At 37.7% G+C, this 23,477-nt stretch overlaps 1 protein-coding gene across 3 annotated transcripts in view; it reads right to left on the bottom strand.

Moving 5' to 3' along the window:
- Positions 1 to 23,477, bottom strand: part of LOC307011911 (adhesion G protein-coupled receptor L3) — a 305,103-nt gene that overhangs the window by 51,892 nt on the left and 229,734 nt on the right. For all 3 annotated transcript variants that reach the window (XM_079638009.1, XM_079638010.1, XM_079638008.1), the window contains 3 exons: positions 12,298 to 12,481; positions 6,108 to 6,230; positions 1,946 to 2,151 (listed from right to left, as the gene is read on the bottom strand). In XM_079638009.1, coding sequence (XP_079494135.1) covers positions 1,946 to 2,151; positions 6,108 to 6,230; positions 12,298 to 12,481 — 513 coding nt within the window. The remainder of the gene's footprint in view (positions 1 to 1,945; positions 2,152 to 6,107; positions 6,231 to 12,297; positions 12,482 to 23,477) is intronic.

The following is a 23,477-nucleotide window of genomic DNA, read 5'->3' as shown; positions in this document are numbered from 1 at the left end:
ATAAAGATTGCACTTGCAGATAATATCATATTCATGAGATTAAAGGATGCTTAAGTGTACTTGAAGAGAATACACTTTCATGACTGTTTCTTAACACACTTAAAGGATTAGTTCACTTTCAAAAAATGTTTTGCTAATAATTTACTCACCCCGATGTCATCCAAGATATCCATGTCTTTCTTCAGTCGAAAATAATTTTTGGTTTTTGAGGAAAACATTTCAGGATTTTTCTACACAGAATGGACTTCAATGGCAACCATCTATCCCAATGTTCAAAAGAAGGTTCAAATGTCCGTCTAAATGCAGCTTCAAAGTCTCTAAACTATCCCAGTTGAGAAACGATCGGTCTTATCAAGCGAAACGGTCGGCCATTTTATAAAAATTTTATTTATATACTTTTTAACCACAATTGTTCATCTTGTGCTGGTCAGCGACGCCCCACGTATTACGTAATCACGTTGGAAAGGTCACAAAAAAAATAATAATATATAATTAAAACAAAGGTGTCGAACAATTTTGAAGTTGGAGGAGAAAATGACAAGGAGTTTTTCCCTACTTTTTTTAACCGGAGTACAACGGAGACAAATAACTTAGATAGATGACGTGAACGTGACCTTTCCAACGTGATTACGTAATACGTGGCACATCGCAGACCAGCACAAGACGAACAATTGTGGTTAAAAGGTATAGACATTTTTAAAAAAAAATCGAAAATGGCCGATCGTTTCGCTAGATAAGACCCTTATTTCTCGACTGGGATAGTTTAGAGACTTTGAAGCTGCATTGAGACGGACATTTGAACCTTCTTTTGAACATTGGGATAGATGGTTGCCATTGAAGTCCATTCTGTGTAGAAAAAGCCTGGAATGTTTTCCTCAAAAACCTTAATTTATTTTTATTTAAAGACATGGATATTTTGGATGATATCGGGTGAGTAAATTATCAGAAATTTTTTTTTGAAAGTGAACTAATCCCCTAAGCCTTAAACTCATAGCTCAGGTCGTTAGTGACCCGGGACATCATTCACTACCCTCCCCCTCATTCTTTTTTTTTTTTAAGTTAGACATCAACCTTCTTAGTATTCCTCAATGAGTTCATTATAAACAATATAACAAGCAAAAATAACAATAACGTAACAATGTAAGTATATATGTTTTTCTGCACAACAATAAGTTAATCTGATGATTGAATAAGTACAATTCACCTTTATTCCACAAGTTGGTAAAGGCTGATGAACAACGATCAAAAAGCCCTCTAAAGTTCAGCTAAATTCCATATAATGTAAATTTAAATTTCAGCATTTTGTGGAAAAATCTGTGCAATGGATTTAAACTTTATAAAATGTGTTAAAAGGAGCACAGAGTGAATCGCTCTTAAAGGTGGCTGAAAGCATGATCAAATATGCCAAAATCCATAACAAACAGAGATACAGGCCGTTGGGACATGCAGAGATCCAGACGTTTTGATTCTGTGGATATCGCTCTCCCGTGAACGTCCTCCCACACACACAAACAGGAAACCAAGTTCCCTGGTCTCTCAACCTGTTTAATCACAGCTGGAGGCAGAGTATCTGTGTGTGTGTGTGTGTGTGTGTGTGTGTAATTTTTTGGGTACGTTTCAATAAAGTGGTTGGATGAAAAATAATTCAGGCATGAATGCTGGTGGTGTGACTGAGGGACCCGCTGTTAAAGAGACCATTTATTCATCACCTCTTCATCTGAGTTACCCAACCAATCACACACACACACACACACACACACACACACACACACACACACACACACACACACACACACACACACACACACACACACACACACACACACACACACACACACACACACACACACACACGCACGCACAGTCCAGCACTCTGGATGTTTCTATTCTGACAACAAATCTCACAGTGAACACAGCACAAACCGCATGTCTTACAGCCTTGTACCTGAATATGTCGGATTGTGAATATGACGGGGTCGGACAGGTAAACTTTGTTACTGTCTTTGTTGATGGCCGCTGTTATAATGGGAGAGTTGACGATGACAGAGTAGTTGGTGTTTAATGTCTCGCTGCTGAACTTCATGCTGGCGTTTTCTGTGGATAGGTATGAACCCAGATGCTTATACAGGACAAACGCCATCCGGATCTCACCTGAGAGAGAGAGAGACAGACAGAAAGAGAGCTGTTAGTTTTATAACTAATTTATTTATTATTATGACAAAGTTCATATGAGTCAATTTTAGTGATTCGGTGAAATCAGAAGTATTATTTCGCTACTCAAAATAAGCTGTATATATATATTTAATTTAATATGTATAACATATCATACAAGCAAGAGTGCTGTTTTTCCATCGGCATGGAACAAGCGCACCTGCTCTTAAAAGAAATGTGAGATGACGCTCTGATTGGTTTATTTCACGTTACGCCCAAACCACACCTATGAGTAATGTAGCTACTTCAGACCAACCCATTTTAGATGGGAGAACCTAATGGCGCTTTTCCATTACCAGTACCAACCAACTCGACTCGACTCGCCTCGTCTCGGCTCGCTTTTCGCTCCGTTTTCCATTGCAGATAGTACCTGGTCGTCATAGCGACACGACACACACCCGCTACCCACACACACAGGACAATGGAGGAAATCGAGTGTATGCTGTTTTACATAATATTAGTAATGGGTATATCACGCAATCTCTGGCCAAACTATTTAAAAATGTCGGGGTTCTTCAGGATACTCCGTCTGGCGCGTGCAATGATGACAGTGAATAGTGACGATTCTCTCTGACCAATCAGCAGTCTGCCGTGTTTCACGTCACATTTTAGTATCGCCTCAGCTCCAGTGTTGCCAACTTAGCGCCTTTGTCGCTATATTTAGCAAGTATTCAGACCCCTCTAGCGACACATTTTCAAAAAAGCGACTAGCGACAAATTTAACGACTTTTTCTGGTGTTATTGGTGACTTTTGGAGACTCTCTGACGTGATTGCACATATCATTCATACTCTTCTCAACGAGCAGCGGGTGCTGGGCCGCCTGCGAGTGCTTTGGGACGTGGGTGGGACCCACAGGCGGCCCAGTCCTCGCGCAGCAGCCGCTCCCAGCTGCAGTCAGAGCAGAAGATGTTCACCCCTCCGCGGTGAATCGCGCATGTGCGGGAAGCCGCCGCTGTGTTGCCAACTTAGCGCCTTTGTTGCTATTTTTAGCGACTTTTCAGACCCCGACTTTTTTGCTTTCTCCATAATTTAGTTTGACCATTTTAAGTTTATTTCTTTCTTGTGCTTATTACTTCATACTCTACTAATATTACTTAATACTATCACAGAGCTTTAGTTCATCCGGTTCCCGAACTCTCTCAATTCAGATAATTTTCCTCATAGGCCTATAACAAAAATGTAGTCATTCACTAGGCCTATATCATAGCTATTCATATTGTCTGACAAAAAATATATAGGAAATGAGAACAGCTTTATTTTACATTCGGCTATATTATAATATAGCCGAATAAATACAGTATGTGAGCATTCATTTAGAGAGAAAACACATTAGGCAAGCAGAACGCAAGTACGATGCAATGACGTCATGATATGCTAATTGACACATGACGCCATCTAGCGACATTTAGCGACTTTTAGGGGAATAGTTGGCAACACTGCTCAGCTCGCCTTGGCTCGCTCAGAACCTCGCCGAAGGTGATACGAAAAAAAGTACCTGGAAGCAGGTACCGGTACAACTTTTACACAGTGGAAAACCAAACAAAGGCGGGTCGAGTCGAGGCGAGGCGAGCTGGTACTGTGTAGTGGAAAAGCACCATAAGAGTCATTTATCCCACCGGTATAATAGCAACAGCGCATGGGATCCGCCCACAAAGTTACTTGCGTTTGATACTTGCGTTTCAGATCGTTAAAATAGGGCCCATTAAGTCACTTGTTTCATATTTAAAAGTATCATTTCATATTATAATTTCAAAATGATATTCTTAAAACATGAATCTCATAACATTATGTAATTGTAATTACAGTGTAATTGCAAATCATCTCACCAGAGCTTCATTAAACCTTCAAAAACTTTGGGGTCTGTAAAAACTTTATAATGTTTTTGACAGAAGTATTTTATGTTCACCAAGGCACCATTCATCTGATCAAAAAGTATTACAGCTTAAAATAATATTCTATTGTATTAATTCTATTGTAATACATTTTCAAATGTAAATTTTTTCCGTGATACAATGCTGAACTTTCAGCATTATTTCTCCAGTGTTCAGTGTCGCATGATCCTTTAGAAATCATTCTAATGTGCTGATCCGATGCTCAAGAAACGCGTCTTATTATTATCGATGTCCAAAACAGTTGTGCTGCTTCATATTTTTGTGGAAACCGAAATATAAATGTTTTTAAACAATGTAAATGTCTTTACTGTCACTTTTGATCAATTCAAAATGATTTCATTTAATTGGTAAAAATGCCTTTGGAAATCAATTTAAGTGGGCAAATATCAGCCCTTAATGGAAAAGTTAATTTCTTTCTCTGCGTGAGAGATCCGAGGGGAGCTCGTTTACGAGATCAGCCTCCTGCTAAAGCTTTAAAAAGCCAAAACGACAGCATAACAAAGGAAAACTTGTTAAATCTGCTGTTGAACATGTCCTGATGTGGCGTTCTGGGGTTATGTGGCACGTTTCTTTAGAATTCACTGGGAAAAAAACGTCTTCATTACCACATCATACAGAGCAAGCAGACACTGTCTCAAGCTGATCGAAATACTGTTTTACTCGTTATATTAGAGGAAAAGAGCAATGAAGTGAAATAATTTGAGCTTTGATTAGATGGGTTTCAGTAGATCATGTAATGAATACATAACACCCATAATGCTTTGTTCCTTTCGGCAGCCTTTACTGAAAGCCACAAAGGTTTCGAGTGAGCGAGAAAAAAAAGGGAGGGGAAAAAAAAAAATCTAACCACAGAGTCGATTCAGCTTTATTGAAATGTTATTAGCGCTTTACTGCCTCCTTTGACAGAGCTACAGTTCTGCTCGTTATTTTTGTGTCTCTCACTTGCTTTTTCATGAAAAGAAATGAAAATGAAAATGAAAAAAAAAAAAAAACGCCGCCTCCCGCAGAGTCTGGGATCGGATCACTGACTCACAAGAACAGACAACAATTTTTCCCAATTCCTGTTGATGGGCCGTTCAGTAACAAGCGTTTGGTGATGGGAGGAAAACCTCGGATGAAGGAAACCAGTTTTATGGCACCTTGTTCATGAAAAGGGAATAAGCACTGAGGATCTAAACTTATTAGCTCCGTATTGTATTTTTGGCAAGGAGGATATTGGAAATTCTGAGTTTCAGAGAATGGAAGTGGCACTAGTGTTCAGTTCAATTTTAGAATAATTTAAATACTATTATAGTTTTTGTTAATATTTTGAATTAAATTTTCCCTTCATATTCTCTCTTTTCATTTTTAGTTAAAGTTCTGTTGAGTCTTTTTGTCAAATGTCTATATAGCTTTTATTACGTTTTTGTCATTTCACTTTTAGTACTTCAATTTAAACTAAACGATAATGATAATTTTTTATGGTCACACTTTAGTTTAGGGTCCAATATAACTATGACCTTTGCCTCAATAAACTCAAATAATAATTACGGTAGTTTAGTATGTGGTAGGATTAAGATATGTAGAATATGGTCACGCAGAATAAGGCATTAATAAGTGCTTTATAAGTACTAATAAACAGCCACTATCCCAGTAACATCATGCTGATAAGCAACTAGTTAATAGTGAGAATTGGACCCCTAAACTAAAGTGTTACCATTTTGACTTAGACACTAGCTAAAATAAAATACGTTTAGGGTTTTTTAACTTTATTTTATTTCAGTTCATTCTCATGGGTTGTTTTTTTCTTAATGGTTTTAGTTGTTTTATTTAATTTAATTTTAGTTATAGTACTTTAACTTAAAATAAATGAAAATGAGAAATGTTGCCATAGCAATTATTATTATTTTTTAAATATTTTATTTGAGTTAATCGTCAGTATTTGTTTTATGGTTTTAGTTTTAATTAAATATAATAACCCTGTTAGCGTCACATATGACCACCCCATAATGTTGTGAGCGTACCGTTTCTGCCGTGTTGTTTGAGAGTGTTGGCTGACAGGTGAATGGCGTTCCCTTGGCCTCCTGTCTGTGGAAACTTCAGATCGGGCAGATTTCCATCTGTGCTCATCCTCGCCACCTCCAGCTCTGAACAAAAACACACACATGACAGAAAGTGGATGAGGACTGGGGAAAGAAACATCAACGTGTTTAATATACTTGGTCCATCCCACTTGTGTGCTATTTTCAAAGTCTTTTGTTGTCATAGACTCGCTTTGTGTGATGCATAGGTCGAAATTTAAATCACTGATAATCTTGACATCCGCTCAATATCTATATTGGGAGTTTATAAGAACTGTAGCAATTTCAAATACATGAATTAAATGTAGTCATTTCAAATAAATAAATTATGTGATTTTATCTGAATTAACAACACCCAAATTCTTTTAAAATATGCCCCATTTAATATGCCATTATTTGTTTTGGACGATTAAACAAATGCATCTCTCTATCTATAAATGTGTTGATATGATGTTATTTTTTAATTATTGTCTTGATGCCAGCCAATTGCTGCACTGCAATTTTGAGTATCAATATATCCGCCTTTTCCAAAAAACACAAGAACGCGGTGCAATCTAAGGCTATGGTCGCACTGCGAGCCTTGGTGCTCAGTTTCGATTTATTGACCAGATCCGATTTTTTTTATAACAACATTATTGTTGTTTTAAATGTGGCCAATATCAGATTCCAGTGTGAACAGATCAAGGTCCTGAACTGACTCGCATGTGCAAAAGAACGATAAAAGACGTAATGCAACACACTGCCATACAGAAGTAAACATGGAGAACATTAAAGTAAATGATTACACGTTTATATATTGTGTGATGTGTTTAGACACAACACTAGGTTTGAATATTTGGAAAACAAAAACAGTTCCATGGTGACACATTCAGTGTTTTCATTACTGAATGAATCAATGATTCAATGACCCATTCATAAAGAAAGCTTGTTTGTTTTTGAATATTTATGATGTTTTGCTTGTATATATATGCTGTCACTGTAATACTTATGAGTTCTGACACATTACTGTCCTTCCACTGACTAGCTTTCACAACTGTCTTGATAACTTCGGGTATGTAACATCTTTTAAGTGTCTACTATGAGTGCAAAATTGGGACGAATGTTGATTTAGAGTTATAGAAAAGTCACACAAATTCAGTTTGACTGTTCAGACTGAGGTCGCATTGCAAAACTGTATTAGATTTAGTACCACATATGGAAGTGGCCCAAATCAGAATAAAAAAAGATTGGTTTGTAGTGTTCACACTGTCATGACAAAAACAGACACATGTAAGCAAAAAAACAAAAAACAAAAAACAAAAAAAATCGGATTTGGGCCACATTTACCTGTAGTCTGAGCGTAGCCTAAAGGGGGTCGCACACCGGACGAGAAGCGCAGCGCCGCGTCGCTCAGCGCCACGTTTTTAACGGCTCAGGACCGTGTACAAAATTGTGCCACTCCACAGAGCGCCATTTACATAGTTTTATATAAAATGTACATTTATTTGTCTCAAATCGTCGCTAATGTATATACTGACTTCACTCTGTGCTGCAATATACATTTAGTTTTACATTCATTTACATAAATCAGCTGCTTGAATGAAAATTGCTGATGTTATCGGATTTTCAGGTGATATTCTCAATTCATTCAGTTAACGGACGCTCTGAGGTAAAGTGTTCAGACTGCAGACTTAGCAACGATTGCATTTAATTGTACAGTAGCTACAATCACAACATAGTACAGACATTTTCTTAATTCCATAATGCCTTGAACATAATAATATTACTGGCCATAAACTGAGAAAGTGCCCGTCCGGTGAGCGATACCTCGAGTTGTCCATGACGCGACGCGACGCTGCGCTGCGCTTCTTGTCCGGTGTGCGACCCCCTTAAGACAACTAAATCCAGATATGTTATGCCTTTAAAGAACAAATTTAACTAGACATGAATGATCACTGTTATCACCCTGCTTACAATTGTGACCCTGGACTACAAAACCAGTCACATGTCGTAAATATTTGGGGCAATAGCCAATTATACATTGATTTTTCTTTTATGCCAACAATCATTTGGATATTAAGTAAAGATCATGTTCCATGAAGATATGTTGTACATTTACTACCGTAAACATATAAAAAAAAATATTTTTGTGAGTGGATGCAGCAAAATAGCGACCATAAATGGACAATGGACAAATGGACTCAATGTTTAGATCTTTTTTTTGCACCCTCAGATTCCAGATATTCAAATAGTTGTATCTCAGCCAAATATTGGTCTATCCTAACAAACCATACATCAATGGAAAGCTTATTTATATGATGTATAGATCTAAATTTATAAAAATTGACCCTTGTGACTGGTTTTGTGGTCCAGGGTCACAACTCACTTTTATACTTTTACTTTTATACAGCAGTGGTTGACAATGAATGCAGTGTTACCAATTGTGTTCTTACACATTTTAAAATGCAACATATATGACATCAAGCTTGCGTAGAAGCATCTGCGTCACAAAGAGTCGGCACTTATAAAAAAAGTTCAAATGGAGAACATGCTGTGCTGTTTGCACATATGAAAGCATCATGTGCTGTTTGAGATTCCAGCTCTGATTCAGCACAGCTCTCTAATTAAAGTATGAATACACCGACTCGCTGCATCTCCACCAGGCCTGATTTCTGCAGCTGCCTTTTTGGGCATTCGTAAACATCCTTTCACAGAACCTGAAAAGAAGTCAGCCGCAAAATCCCAGAGCATTTACACAAACACTTATCGCACCAAAATTAACATTAAAAATCCCAACGGAGACGTGGATTCGGTAGCAGGGTGGCACTTCAGGTATTTGCCGCCAGCAGGACAAAAGAGAGCGATAAAGAGCTGTGGGCAGAAAGAGACGACTGTTGCAGGCCGGAAACACTTTTTCATTCCTCCACCGTCGCTGTGAAAAGCCGAAGACAGCAAACAGCGGGCTGAGACGCTGTTGTGCCTCAAGAGAAATCAAAAGCCGGTTTAAATAACGTTAATCACACAAAATCTGCTCGCCAGATTATGAGCATGAGGACAGACACTCCAACAAACAAACACTCTCCATCAAAAAGGAAAATCTAAATAGAATGGTGCACTGTTTTTTAAAGCGCATTATATTAAACCGAAAGGAGGAGGATAACAACCACTTCAGGGTAAGTTGGCAAAAGATGAGAATCCATTCTCACACACAAACAGGCTTTTATTTCCCTGAACAACTGTGTCATCAACACTAACATCAGATGGCAACGCCGCTAATCTTCTCCCGATTCTCCACATGGCGCGACGCTGGCGCTCTGTGTCGCCTTAAAGGGATAGTTCGCTCAAAAATGAAAATGCTGTCATCGTTCTCACTCTCGTGTTATTTGAGATGCAAACATTAAAATGCATTAGTTTACAAATCAAGTGTTTTGAGGTCATAACATATGTAGTATTTATACAAGGAACCACACAAAAAAAACTTCTTCACATTTAGGCTAATCATAATTTGTGTGAAAAGTGATGCAAGTTGTTTTACTGACACTTATGTTAATTTCAACTGCAGTCAATTGTATATATATGTAGGGTTTTTGGAGTTAAGTAGAGGCACGTTTTTCCAGTGAGCCTGAGTTGCAAACATAACACCTTTAGACACATTGTGCCAGGTTTAATGTCAAACATTATTTTACATTTCAGTATATTCCTCACACAACATACTGCTAATTGTCTTCAGAAGGCTTGGAAAAGAGTGCAAAACCTGCATGGACAACACATTGGAGAATATACGACTGCTTTTTGGAGCTAGACTGCACACTTGTGTAAAGATCTAAATAAAACAAAGATTACTGGAATACGTTTTACAAGAGAATACCATTTCAGGCTTTCAGATTCAAATTCAATGTGTTACTTGTAGGGATGTAACGATACCCTCATGTCACGATTCGATACAAATGACGATACTGAACACACGATACGATGTTATTGCGATACTTCAATACATATGACAAAAGTTTAACAATAAATGTACTGCAAAATGTGGTATTACATTGGGGGTTGAAATTAATAGGCTTTGACTTGGTGCTAATAACCCACTGCAAACACAATGGTGACACCAGAATAAAAATATTCATGATTCTGAAGCTGAAAATACAGAAATATTTTAGATGAATATGCTTGCACTCTGTCACTGACTAGATATATTTAAAGGCCACTTTTTACACTGTATTTTCTTCTAATACAGTATTTTTTATTTTGGGTGAACTATCCATGATACATATTGTTGCATTTTTGTATTGTGATATATTGTGACACCCCTAGTTACTTGCTGTTTCTTTGTAATTAATTGTAAAAATAGCGTTTTCTGAGTGAAATCTGAATCTACACCAATTTTGTTTTTTCAATGTATGGAAAACAGCATCTTCTTGTGTGTTCCACCAAATAAAGTGACATGAGAGTGCGTAAAAGACTGAATTTTCAATTTCGGGAAATCAATTCCTTTAACTGAAGGCTGCTATTCAGCCCTGCAGAGCCAGTGACGGACTCAACGGCCCCGTGGGGCAAACAAACCTTATAACGCCTCAAACTAACCCCATCAAACAGGGCCTGAAGGTCTGCTAAAGGTGTCACAGCCCACAGATTAATCTCCGTGCAGCACGAAGGATATAAAATAACCCTCGTAAAAAGTTTGTCGGGAGAGACTCTCTCCCCCCGCAGAGCCAAGCTCCGGATCCCTTAATATCAGGATAAATCACATGCCAGACACGATAAATTCTGTTTTATTAATTCCCAAAAAGCGTCCATCTCCACAGAGAGGCGGCAGACCTAAATTCTGGAGTTTCCATGGCAGCCAGATTGTCTTAAATCCCCGTCTTTAGGAACGGGAGATACATCCGCTTTTATCCCGGAGGAATATACGCACGCACACAACACCATGATCTGGGGAATGCTGACATTCACACTGTGATATTCGCAAACAGATGCAAGCGGCACAGGAAAACGTGGGCGTCCTCAAAACGTCTCGTCCGATTCCTCCCCGGGCTGAGAAACGCATCGTAAACGACACTAAATTATCGCTCGTGGCATATGCTCGCTCAGCCTTTCATTTAAAAATGCTAAATTATGCCTCCCAGTAAAGCAAATGAAACGATTTACAAACGTAAAGTAGTCAAATCCATCTGTTAATGGTGTATTCAGAGAGTGGTATGAGACTATCTCAGAGGAAAACAGGTTTATCGGTGTGTATCAGGGCTGACGGGGTCCATGAACACAGCTGATAGCTGGGCTGTGATGATTTCTGGTACTGGCAACCTCGATCACAATCAAAAACAGACACACTGACATGTTCCATGGATAAGGGCCACTTTGGTGTCATGTTGCCTTTTTTAACACAAATCCTATGGTTTTTTTTGTTGCAACACCTGTAAGTGACCATTTCAAAGCTCAACCATTTAAACCTGTTACAAGATTGACAATAATGATAAAATGATTAAGCAAATTTTTTTTCAGTAGTTTATGAGACGTATAAATGACAAAATCATCAGGGAAATGTATTTCCTAGTAATGTATGAGAAATATAATTGACAAAATTATCAAGCAAATCTTTTTTTTTTCTGTAATATATGAGAGATATAGATGATAAAATGTTCAGGCAATATTTTTTTAAGTAATTTATGTGAAATATAAATGACAAAATTATCAAGCAACACTTTTCTTTCTGTAATTTGAGAAATGACAAAATGATCAAGCAAATATTGTTTTCTTCTGTAATTTATGGGAATTATATATGTAAAAGAGTGCTTTTAATCTTTAGTTTGACCAACTGATGTTGGCAATTAACATGTTCTGAAGGTTCAAATAAAAACAAAACCAGTTTCAGACCTTTCTTTGTACCCTTCTCTTGCAAAGTGCCACCTCTACAGACCACAAAACATCCTCGCAACAACAGAATAATAAAAGAGATAAGTCTGTCATTTGTATGTATGATTATGGTATTCTAGAGATACTGAATTCTGACTTACATTCCTGTAGCTCAAACAGCAAAGCATGACATTAGCAATGGCAAGGTCATATGTTGGATTCCCAATGTATGCATGCACCGATAAAATGCAAACTCTGAATGCACAATCATCTGCCAAATGCATAAGCGTAAATGACTTACGGATGTTTTCTGTGTTTTCCTGCACAACATCAGTTTTGAGCAGGTTGTCTGCGAGCACAAACGCGCCCTGCTCTACGGTGTCCAGGAGCATGGTGGCGGCCCGGAGCTGATCGCCGGTCGAGAGGCCCATCCACGCCGCACGCGCCTGCGGCTGCAGAAGGTTGTTCACCGTTTCCACCATTGCCTGCAGTGGCAAAACAACATTAGCAGTCAGATGCAGCTAGCACATTGTTAAACCTGTCAACATCCTAAAAACTACTGACAAAATTACCATTTAGAAAGGTCTTTCGCTGGCTAATCGGCATTATTCGGCTAGCCAATTCAATATGAGGTCTGTCAGGACCAGTGTTGGAGGTAACACATTACAAGTAACATGAGTTATGTTTTCAGATTACTTAGGGAAGTAATGCATTACTTTTAAATTTACAATCAAATATCGGAGTTACTTTTTCAAATAAGTAACACAAGTTACTTTGTTTTCACATTTATTGACTGACAGCTCTCCTGTCCACATTTTGAGAGAAATCAGGAGTAAGTTCAGTGGTGATGTGTGCGGTGTGCGGTGTGTGAACAAGATGGATATTGTAGTTCTAGACTAAATGTGAGCATGCATTTACTCATCTCACATGCACAAAACAAAAAAATGCGAACTCAGAATATTACATTAACCTACAAGAAATAAATGTTAAATTGCACAAATACACTATGCAATTAATCTCACTTTATTAACCATTGTCTTTGCTGCTGACCTTCGATGGTCCAATTCAACCATACTAATAAGCAAAATGACTTTAGATAAACATCCCCAATTGTGTTTTATTATTTTTGTTTTGTTTTGTTGTAATTGCTGAAGTAAGAGTGTTGTATTTTTTTCTCCTGCGTCCAATTCTTCTGCAATCCAGAATGGCAGCGCAGCTAAAAAGCTTTGTTTGAGCTGCGCCTTCTACTGTACAGGAGTGAATTTGCATTTCCTTCAGCCTGAGGCTTATTAATTTTACTTTTGGTGTGAAAGTGAAGATGCAGAAAGTCACCAGATTACAGTAAGATACTTCTCACTTCTAAGACATTCAAAGACCCAACATGTTCAGAAGGTGAAAACAAGAGCTGACATATGCCGACAGATGCCGACAAGGGGAACATAGGCCTACTGCTCCAACAAAACCCAACAAAGTGTCTGTTGTCGTCTGCAGAAAAAAACACTTCGGGAATGATTGGCCCTGTCATTGAGATAAATGAGAATGTTAACATATAACTTTTTCCAGGTATTATGCAGTAGATTTCCTTGGTTTTGTAAAACCATTTGGAATTGCTTTCAATGGGTTTCATTCACTAATAATTGCATGGATTATGAGCACTTCTCATGAAAAATGTCCGCCTAATTCACAACACATGCATACACTCATGAATTTGTTCTTAACCTTGTTGTAATGTTAATGAATTTGGAGCATTCAAAATGAGCAACCACATGGCCAAGGTTAGTCATTTGCATAAATATGCCCAAACATCTCCATAAAAGGGATTTCCGCACAAACTTTTACAGACCCAACAGATTACAGACCAGCTGTACATATGCTTATCTGCATTTTTACGCAGAGGAACCTCACCGCTTGAGCTATAATGCATATTTTATAACTATTTTCCTGTATATGATGACATACAGTATTATATAAAGATGAAATATCTTTAAATAATTAATTTCATCTCAAGGCGAGACACGGCAGGCAAAAACATTGTTTTTTTTTCACTGGTCAATTTTGAGATTTTGGGTCTCTCTTCAATAACATCTTCTTTCAGACCTGTGGTGAAAAAAAAGTCCAAAATATACATTTAGGTCTTTATTTTACTACACTTTGTCTATTTGCGTCTGTAGATTTCTCATAAATTCATCAAAAGTGGGCGTTCTAAATCAATGCGCTGCTCCGCGATCTCTGTCTGCATCACATACACCGTTGGTAAGCTCTCTCTCTCTCCTGTGCATTGTTGTCGGGTCCAAATATGGTAATTTCCTTTTTTATCAGCAACCATTCGTGAACGTATAATGGGCATTTAAATCTAAAAGCAAAATCTCATTGGCTGATGTCAATTTATGACAACGTGATTCGTTCAGATGCATCACGTGACGTGCTCTGTTTTTGACTGTTTTTCTGTTCAGTTGAAGGCCATAAATACTGTGTTTGTAAGTTTTGATGAGATTTAGGTGGTTTGTATTGTTGTTGCTAAATGATTTGATAAGATATTGTGTCAGTAAATAGTTGTTTCCACTAAAAAAGTATGAATTTTTACATTACAAATCTTTAAATGCCTTTTTCTCAAAATTAGTTTTTTTTGTCACTCTCCAGTATAAACATCTCAGCCTATGTAGCACCTATGTACACCAAACGTTCCAGTTATACACTTAGCAGTATTCTGAAGATATTTTCAGAAGGATTTGTTAATAAATCATTCCTGGCCTGATTTATGTGACATTTTAATTGAAAAAAATAGATTTGTTTTAAGGCTATGGACAGTATATTTTGATAGGTAATGAAAGCATATATCCTGAAAACCCTCTGAAATTCTTTTATCATTTTGTGTGTAAACAAAATGAAAAAATAATTTTGCACCTAGCTTTATCATATGTTCAGATCTATCTACCGAAAATATATGCACAATTGCGCATATTTAATGAAATAATGCCTAATTTGCATAATTAAACATACAAATTTAAAAAAACTTGTAATACATTTTTTTTATATACTTGTGAAAGTAATCAACTGAGGAAGTTTTATGGTGATATCTATTATTTTAAAATGTTACCCTATTCACCTGTAGTGTCTCACCTTAACACGTTTATAACGCCACGCAGTATATGTATGTCCTACATTTTTTCATAAATTCAGAACTAAATTTAATATGAATCATGTTAACCTTCATTCCCATTGTACCATGTCCAAAACACTGGTAATAAGATGACAGATGGTACAAAACACACACACACACACACACACACACAGTCATTTAACACCTGCCTCTGGCTTTCTGCAACGCCGGATATCAAGTTGTTGAAATCACAAACCAATTCGACACTTCAGCAACTGCTGCCTGTGAGTTTCGCAAGAAGTGGACGCTCTACAGAGAAAGAGCTCTTCGCTAAAAGCTACAAATTCGGATGAGAAGACGGCGCTACTACAGCTGTGGCCAATCATTCAGCCCTTTAATAATATTTAACCTCCATCATCAAAACCTCATCACTCGGCTCAACACCACTACCGCCAATTAAACATTTAAAATGCTACGGGCGAAAACTGCAACTGGAATGCTAATAAGGCAAAGCCTAAACATGTGCAGCGAATGACAGCTGGGAAACTTCAGTTTTGCCAGAATGACTGAAATCTATTGAAGGGGAAGGATAGAAAAGATGAAACAGAAGCTGAGGTTCAGGGAACCACTCGCATCTTTTACCTCAAACTTTCAAGAGATGCTGATTTGCGCTCACTTCAAAGAAGTTCCACGGCCAAGGCTAAAAGTCGACATCTGTGGAATTTTCAAGACATTTCATTTTCAATGCGCTCGAGTGAACAGATAAGACAAAGCTCTTTATGAGAGGAGAGGTCCGGTATAATGCAGTACACCGCACAAGGACCGAGTGAACCCTCCGGCTCTCAGGGCTTTTGATCAATGGGGTATGAAAGAGAATATTGCGATGCAGAGAAGGTAAACTTCCAGGCAGAGCAGAAGGTGAATCGAGGCTTTTGTACGGGGATTGAGTGTGCATGTGTGTGTTTATGTAATCAAGACATCAATGTCACACTCCGGAGAGTCAACACTCACACATAATAGTGCTAATGCTGAGATAATATGTCACCAAACAACATGACACTTGTTGTTTCCTCACTCCAAAGCTGAATCATCTTTCTCCTCTCACACAAAAGATGTTTTGAAGAATGTTTATGCTTAAATTGAATGCATTATTCACAGAAAATGCGGTGCTATGCTGCAGCTCTCAAATCTTTCAAATTATTAAACATGCCTTGTTGCAATATGTGGCAAAAAACCCCCCCCCAAAAACCCACAGGGAACTAATAAGTGTTGTCACAATAGAGTGGTGCAGGAATGACATCAGTTTGTAGGCCAAAATGAGGAAGCGAGTTCCATCGTCTCCAAGTCAATGGGTTTTGTGAATGGGTTTTTGGTTAAATGGATGAAATAAGGTCTGTGGTGAAAACAAGCTCCAGACACTTTCACGTTTTATTCTACGACATAAAACACATCATTATTACCCCACTCGTGATTTTTTTTAAGCTGTTACGTGTCTTGAAAAAGGTGGTTGCTAACAAGTGTCTAAATGTGACTACAGAGGCTGTCGGGGAGATTAAACGTCAGCACGCCGAAAAGGTAAACTCAGTCCGCTTTTACAGCATCGTTACGGTTATAATTGTGCTCTTATAAACTACTCTAACGCAAATGTTCTGGGAAAATGTTTTTCGATAAAAACTGAGGGAGTGGTCGGAAGCTTAGTGATGGTGACGATGTCGAGCGAGTGGTTCGTTTATAGCCTACCTTTAGATTTTTACTTCTGGCGACTTTAGGCTTCAAAATTCATAAAAAATTGTGTTTATCTGTGATGATTATCTTGATGGACAAAAATGTGCAAGTATCAAACTTTTGTTGATCAAAGAGCTTGTTTTTAGCGATAATCTAAAAGCCTATGGGAAAATCCTATTGGGTTTTTGTTGAGGGAACCAGCGTGATGCTAACTGCCGGTTGGCCTACAAAGTGGCATCATACCTGCACCACTCTACACTAAAATTTCAGTAGTCGGTACCAATTCAAACCCACCCCCTTTAACGATTTCAGTATGTTATCTATTTTTGACAACACTATAAACATTGGTGTTTTGGTGTCATTAATGTACTTGTGCTTTATTAAGTTCTTCAAGCTTCTGCGTTGCTCGGAAGAAAAACAGTTCTGGGTCTTTTTCCCCCCTGAAAGTTAGCATTATGTAATGGAAATGACAACGAGGGAATTTGTTTGTTATTTTAGTATTATTTATATACTATTGTAGTTTTATTAGCAATTTTTAATTTTAGTAAATTTAGTATTTTAGTCAAATTTGTCATTATTATTTTTTATATTACTATTTAGGTTTCTGTCATCTTTATGAACTTTCAGTTTGTTGTCATCGGTTTTCTTTGTTCTTAATTCCTCAGTTCGTTTGACTAGTCATTTCGTTCACCTGTAGTCCTAGCTTAGCTAATTGTTTGGTTCAGTTCAATGCAGATCATTGTCAATGTTAGTTGTGTTTATGTTACCTGCAATCTTCCTGAGTATTCGGGTGTCCTATTAAATGACTATTTTGTGAGATTTCCTGTTTCAAGTCTCTTTGGATTCTAACTCGTGACTATTTTTTATTTCAGTTAAAGTTTTTATTTTTTTTCCAGTTGGAAAATTAACTTGAACTAAAACGAAAAATTGACATTTTTATAATTTATTATTATTTTTGTAAAAAAATAAAAAAAATCATCCAATTAATCTGAGAAATAATCGACAGATTAATCGATTATTGAAATAATGATTAGTTGCAGCCCTACAAAAATGTTTGGTAACAATTTGTTTAACAGTGTCCTTGTTATACGTTGCACTTTTGCTTTTGTAATTACTATAAACTGTGCATAATTACAAGAAACTAATCCCAAATCAAATCATATTCATAACCCTGGCCTATAGTAAGTACATGTAGTTAATTTATATTACTCGGCACTTAAATGTATAATTACACTGTAACATGGTTGGACACCTTAAATAAAGTGTAACCAAATGTTTTAATAGTTCTATAGTTAACAACAATGACCTTGCGACAGAAATAACATCTTAAAGATTTCTGGGGCAAAATGGCCAATGGTTAATTTGCTAGCATTATACTGTATGTATCCTAAAGACATGATTAAATCAGAATGCTCAAACTTTTTATGACAAAGTCACTGCTTCATTGAGTAAAAGAAGACTGAATGTTCATTGGCTGAACTAATCCCGCGGAGTCACATGTTTCGGTGGCATGGAGAAGTTTGAGCCGTAAACGCATCTTTGTCATTACCGCACTAATCTACTGTTGCTCTCCGGGTATAAAGTCAAAAAAATTCCTGTCAGTGCACCAGTGCTGATCTCTGTAATCCGTCGCAGCGCTGAACCGGCTCAGGCTATGAGTTTGGGCCCAACTGAACCGCTCTATCTCATGGCTTACACAGGTTGGACCAGCCAATGTGAGCAGCTTACCACCTGACCCCAGATCATCAACAAACCCCCGGCGAGAACACAAGCAGATTACTCACTGATCCCAGGTCAGGCTGTCTGAGCTCAGGGGGAACGTAATCGGGCCAAGACACAAAACGCCAAACGCTCTCCAATTCCAATTTATGAATCATCATGAATCACATTGTGCACAACACAATAAATATTCATATAGCAAACATTTGGTGCTGATTGCAGGCTCACAATTAACTTAAACGTCTCAAATTCGAGAGCTCTATGCTAATGAGATGAATACATACGGATTGAGAGGAGTGAGAGAGATGTATTTGTGATGCAGATGAGCCTTTTAAAGGATTCTGGGAGGTAAATGTGTTAGCAGAACATTAGAAACAACTGTTAAACTGAGAACTTGATCTAACACGGCACAGAGCGTTTGAATGAAAGTGTATTTTCTATGAGCTGCCAAACATAATAAAAGAATGAATTTTAAAAAGCAGATTAACACAGAGAAAAAAAAACTATACCTATGAAATGAATAAAATAAACACACATTACTATGTTTTTCACATACTGAAAAGATGAAGGGGAAATGTGCTCAAGTGTCATGAAAATAATGTGACTATACAATAAATCGTAATGGTCCTAAAAATAGGTTGGATATAGGATCTTATTTAGTTCATTTTGACATTTCTTGACAGTTTTCCTGACAGGTTCACCCTTACATTTTCAGCAGCACACGTGTTTCTAAGGTCAGACACACTGAATTATCTCTGCAGCAGAGCAGAAGAAACCCGGCAAACTCCAACAACTCCTGAAGAGTGTGTGTGTGTGTCTCAAAAATGTGATTCTTCTCATACATACGAATGACTTACAGACTGCATTATAACTGCATTGCATGTGTGTGCGTGTGGCTGATCACTCTGAAAACTCATATGAAAACTCATATTGTTCTAATTTTAAAACAAATATTGCATGCTGCTTTTCATGTGCATATATATATATATATATATATATATATATATATATATATATATATATATATATATATATATACCAACCAGACTCACATTGCACTGTTTGAAAGACATACTGACGAAAAAAAAAGAAGGAAAACGTGTGTGTGTGTGTGTCACAGTAGCTTTTACAAGAAAATTCATATAGTGTTTTTAATACATGTTCTTTATTTTATGCAGCTTTTATGTTGTGCATGTAGACCGACCCATAATGCCCCTTTTAAAGGCCTTAGGAAATAAACTCCTTTAGTTTCTGCAGTGTGTGTCTGTATGCATTTGCAATTGATCCTGGCAGACCGACAACACTGATCTTAGCAGCCTATAAAACAAGTGTGTCTGTCTCTCATACAGCATCACATTGGGATCAAGTAAGGTCACATTCATCTTTAAAACATCACATGCTGTTAAACACTGATTCTCCATTAAAGTCCATTTAATAACGACCGTGTGTCAAACCACAGCCGTAGGTTAAGTTGGATTTTCCAAGACACTGCAAAAAAAATACTTTCCATCTTAGTGTTTCGTGTCTTGTCTTCAAGCACAAAAACCTAAACATTATTAAATCAAGATACATTTACTTGAGAAGCAAAATTACTTAAGATATTAAGTCTTGTTTTCTGAAAAAAATATGCAATGTTTATGCTTAAAACAAAGAATTAATTAAAAGTGAAACGATTAATGTTCCGACCCCATTGGCAGATATTTTTCTTGTTTAACTTAATTGTGCGAATTTTGTGAATTCAAAGTGCTTTGTATCCGAGCACTTTTTTTTATTCATATGCCCTCATAATCTTTAAATAAAACGCTAATTGCCCCTCCTCCTTCAAACGACATCTGTTCTATTTGGAGGGTGGGACTAAATACCCTCCACATTTGACTGCAAACGCCATTTAGCTAACAATGCCCAACTTCCTATGATCCAATCGATTCCCGAGGACGAAATCAAGTCCCGCCCAACATTTTGTTCTCCTTCCTGAAGCAGTTTCACTCAGATATACGATGCAATAGAGGAAAAGCCTATCGCAACTTCCATTCCATGCCAATTTTAACACCTTACAGCAAGCTGTTGGGGTTCATGAATATTAATCGCATTGTCGCATTCGTCCACGGTGAGTTGCTGAAAAAGGATTACAGCTTGTGCATTAGTATCAGTCTAAGGGCCCAATTTTAACGATCTAATCGCATGGTCTAAAGCGCACGGCGCAAGTGCACTTAGGTCATGTCTGGTTGTCTCTATTCTCTTAATGAGTAATGGGTGTGTTTTGGGCGCAATGTAAAACTCAGCGCTTAGCGTCTACGTCACGGCTCTCAGCCCGCCCTCTGTTCGTTGATTGGCCCAGCCGTCTGAAGGCCGGTGGAAAACTGAAAGATAGGCCGCTGTCTCAGACTGAATTCAGGAGCGAAATGAAATTAGCGGAAGTAGGAAGTCTGACGTAGTCAGGTGTGGGGTGTGTGTGTATTACAATAAAGTGTGTATCATATACACGTGAAAACTGTGTATCCTATTTATGTAAAAACTAATTTTCGTGTATAAATTGCATATGTGCTATAGAGACGCATTTTCATGAGATCAGGCTGGGTAACACATTTGTCTAATGCCCACCTATGTTCTGCGCTGTCCGCCAGCAAACAACTTGACCTGTCCTCAAACACTGTAGCTGGTTCTTGTTGTGTATGTCGAGAAGACGCTGTTTTCTCCTCTGCAAAAGCAAATTATCTTTGTAAACACTTTCAAAGGATGAGGATGTGAAGAGTCTGGTTAAAATTACCACAGCAATACAACAGCAGTATAACCTTTTGACCAATGCTTCTCAAATCTCCATGAAGTCTAAATTAGGTTTACAAAACCCGTATCCATTAAAGATAGGACAGTACCCACTTTATCAGTAAGTATGATTATTTATTGATGTATATATTTTCTATTGGGTGTTCTACTAGCGTATCACTGAGAAACGTTCTGCTCAAATCGTGCTTGCGATGGAGGTTCGGGTTGAATAACTAGTTATTTGAATGTTTTATCGGACTCGAGCTCGGATTGATATGGTAAATTACTGTCTTTACAGTGTGTGTCTATATAGGGGGTATATGGGTGTTTAGCTTCCGACAAGCACTGTAGACCAATCACAGCAGAGGAGGCTCGTGACAAGGAGGGATTTAAAGAGACTGAATCATCGAACCTGTGTTTGAGAATCATGAAAAATGTGATGTGCAATGTGAGACAATTAAAGCGTTTTTTGTAGGAGACCTCCAAAGCAAAATTTGTATTTGCAGTCCCCCAAAAAATGGTTTTAAGACAGTTATTTATATATTCTGCTGTAGTGTCAGTAGAGATAGGTTATATGGTAAATGGACTGCATTTATATAGCGCTTTCACAGACCCAATGGCCACCAAAGCGCTTTACATTTTTGCCTCACATTCACCCATTCATACACCGACGGCGGTGTCAGCCATGCAAGGCGCCATCCAGCTCGTCGGGAGCAGCTGGGGTTAGGTGTCTTGCTCATGGACACCTCGACACTTGGTCAGGTGGAACCGGCACACACCTTCCGGTTTGTAGACAACCTACATGAACCACTGAGCAATAGTCTGGAAATGCAAATATTTTTCCCTACTCTGCTTTCTTTTTTCCATACTTTTCCAGACCTGGAAATTACTCAAATCAAATTCCATACTTTTCCAAACCCCGTAGGAACCCTGGTAATAAACAGAGTGTACGCACGTTGTGGACCCGCCTATAGGCGCATATTACTAATGTGCCCTTTAAATAACAAGAAAATACTGCGCAATTGACTTTAGACCAGGTTGTTGTTGGTCAATGGCGCAGTCTATTTCAGTTTCCTCAAAATAGCAACGCGCCAACAATGCGCCCGAACACACCTCGTTTTCAGACCAGCACGCCCATGGGCGCAAATGCATTTGCTATTTAAACAACAAAATCTTCTTCGTGCATATGTGACCTGAATCACACATGTGAATAGAAGCATATATTTATTGACGTTTTGGATGCTGCTTTAATTATTTTCATTATGAGACCTTTAATCATGTTGTCCATGAGATCTGAAAAACATATTCTGACCATTGCAATAGAGGTGGCCAACAGGCTGGTCAAGGTTCAGTCCATCAATGTCAGGCTTACATGAGAGCCTGCAGACACTTCACATGTTCACATTATGGTTAAATCCCTCACTGCACTGACGGTTACGTGTCTAAAATATAAGAGCTGTGTTATGATGTATTTTTGATCATGTTTTTTCAGCACAGTCTAACACAGACATTCACTCATTCCCACAGGGTAAGGAATGACTTTATTAATGGCAGCAGAGAAAAGCACCTGCTTTGATACAGGTATGGCCAATTTCTTATTATAGCACATGTACACAATGGCAATTCAAAGTGCTTTACTGGCAAATTGAAAAGTATCATATCATAAAAGCATATGGGTTTAGAACACAATTTCTACATGAAGAGAATTTCCATTTGAGCAGCTATTTAAGTGCAACAGAAAATAATTGCTATGTACATATACAAGTTTATAAATATATTAGCAGACTATTTTGTCCAAAGCATAAGCAATTCATCACATGGCCAACAATATTCACAGCATGCCATTCCACATTTATTAGAAAGCTAAATAATGGTGAAACAAATTGAGAAATCTGTTCAGAACTACATTTTTATATATTAATAATAATCCCATATTCTAAATAGTATAATAACTTTTAAAAAAATGGAAAAAGAAGGCTGTTGTTTGTGAACATACACACTGGGAAATATATAGAATAACCTTTAATACAATTTTCATCTTGACAGGCCGCAGTGCCTGCAAGAGCTTTCCAAGTGTATAAACATCTCTTTCCATCAGAACAACATATGATGCAGCTCAGTTTGTTTTGGGTCGTTTATTGATCGTGAAAGGGCATCAATAGTTTAAACATCAA

Source organism: Phoxinus phoxinus (genome assembly GCF_949152265.1).
Source record: "Phoxinus phoxinus genome assembly, chromosome: 2".
NCBI lineage: Eukaryota > Metazoa > Chordata > Actinopteri > Cypriniformes > Leuciscidae > Phoxinus > Phoxinus phoxinus.
This window is presented reverse-complemented; position numbering and strand designations above follow the sequence as displayed.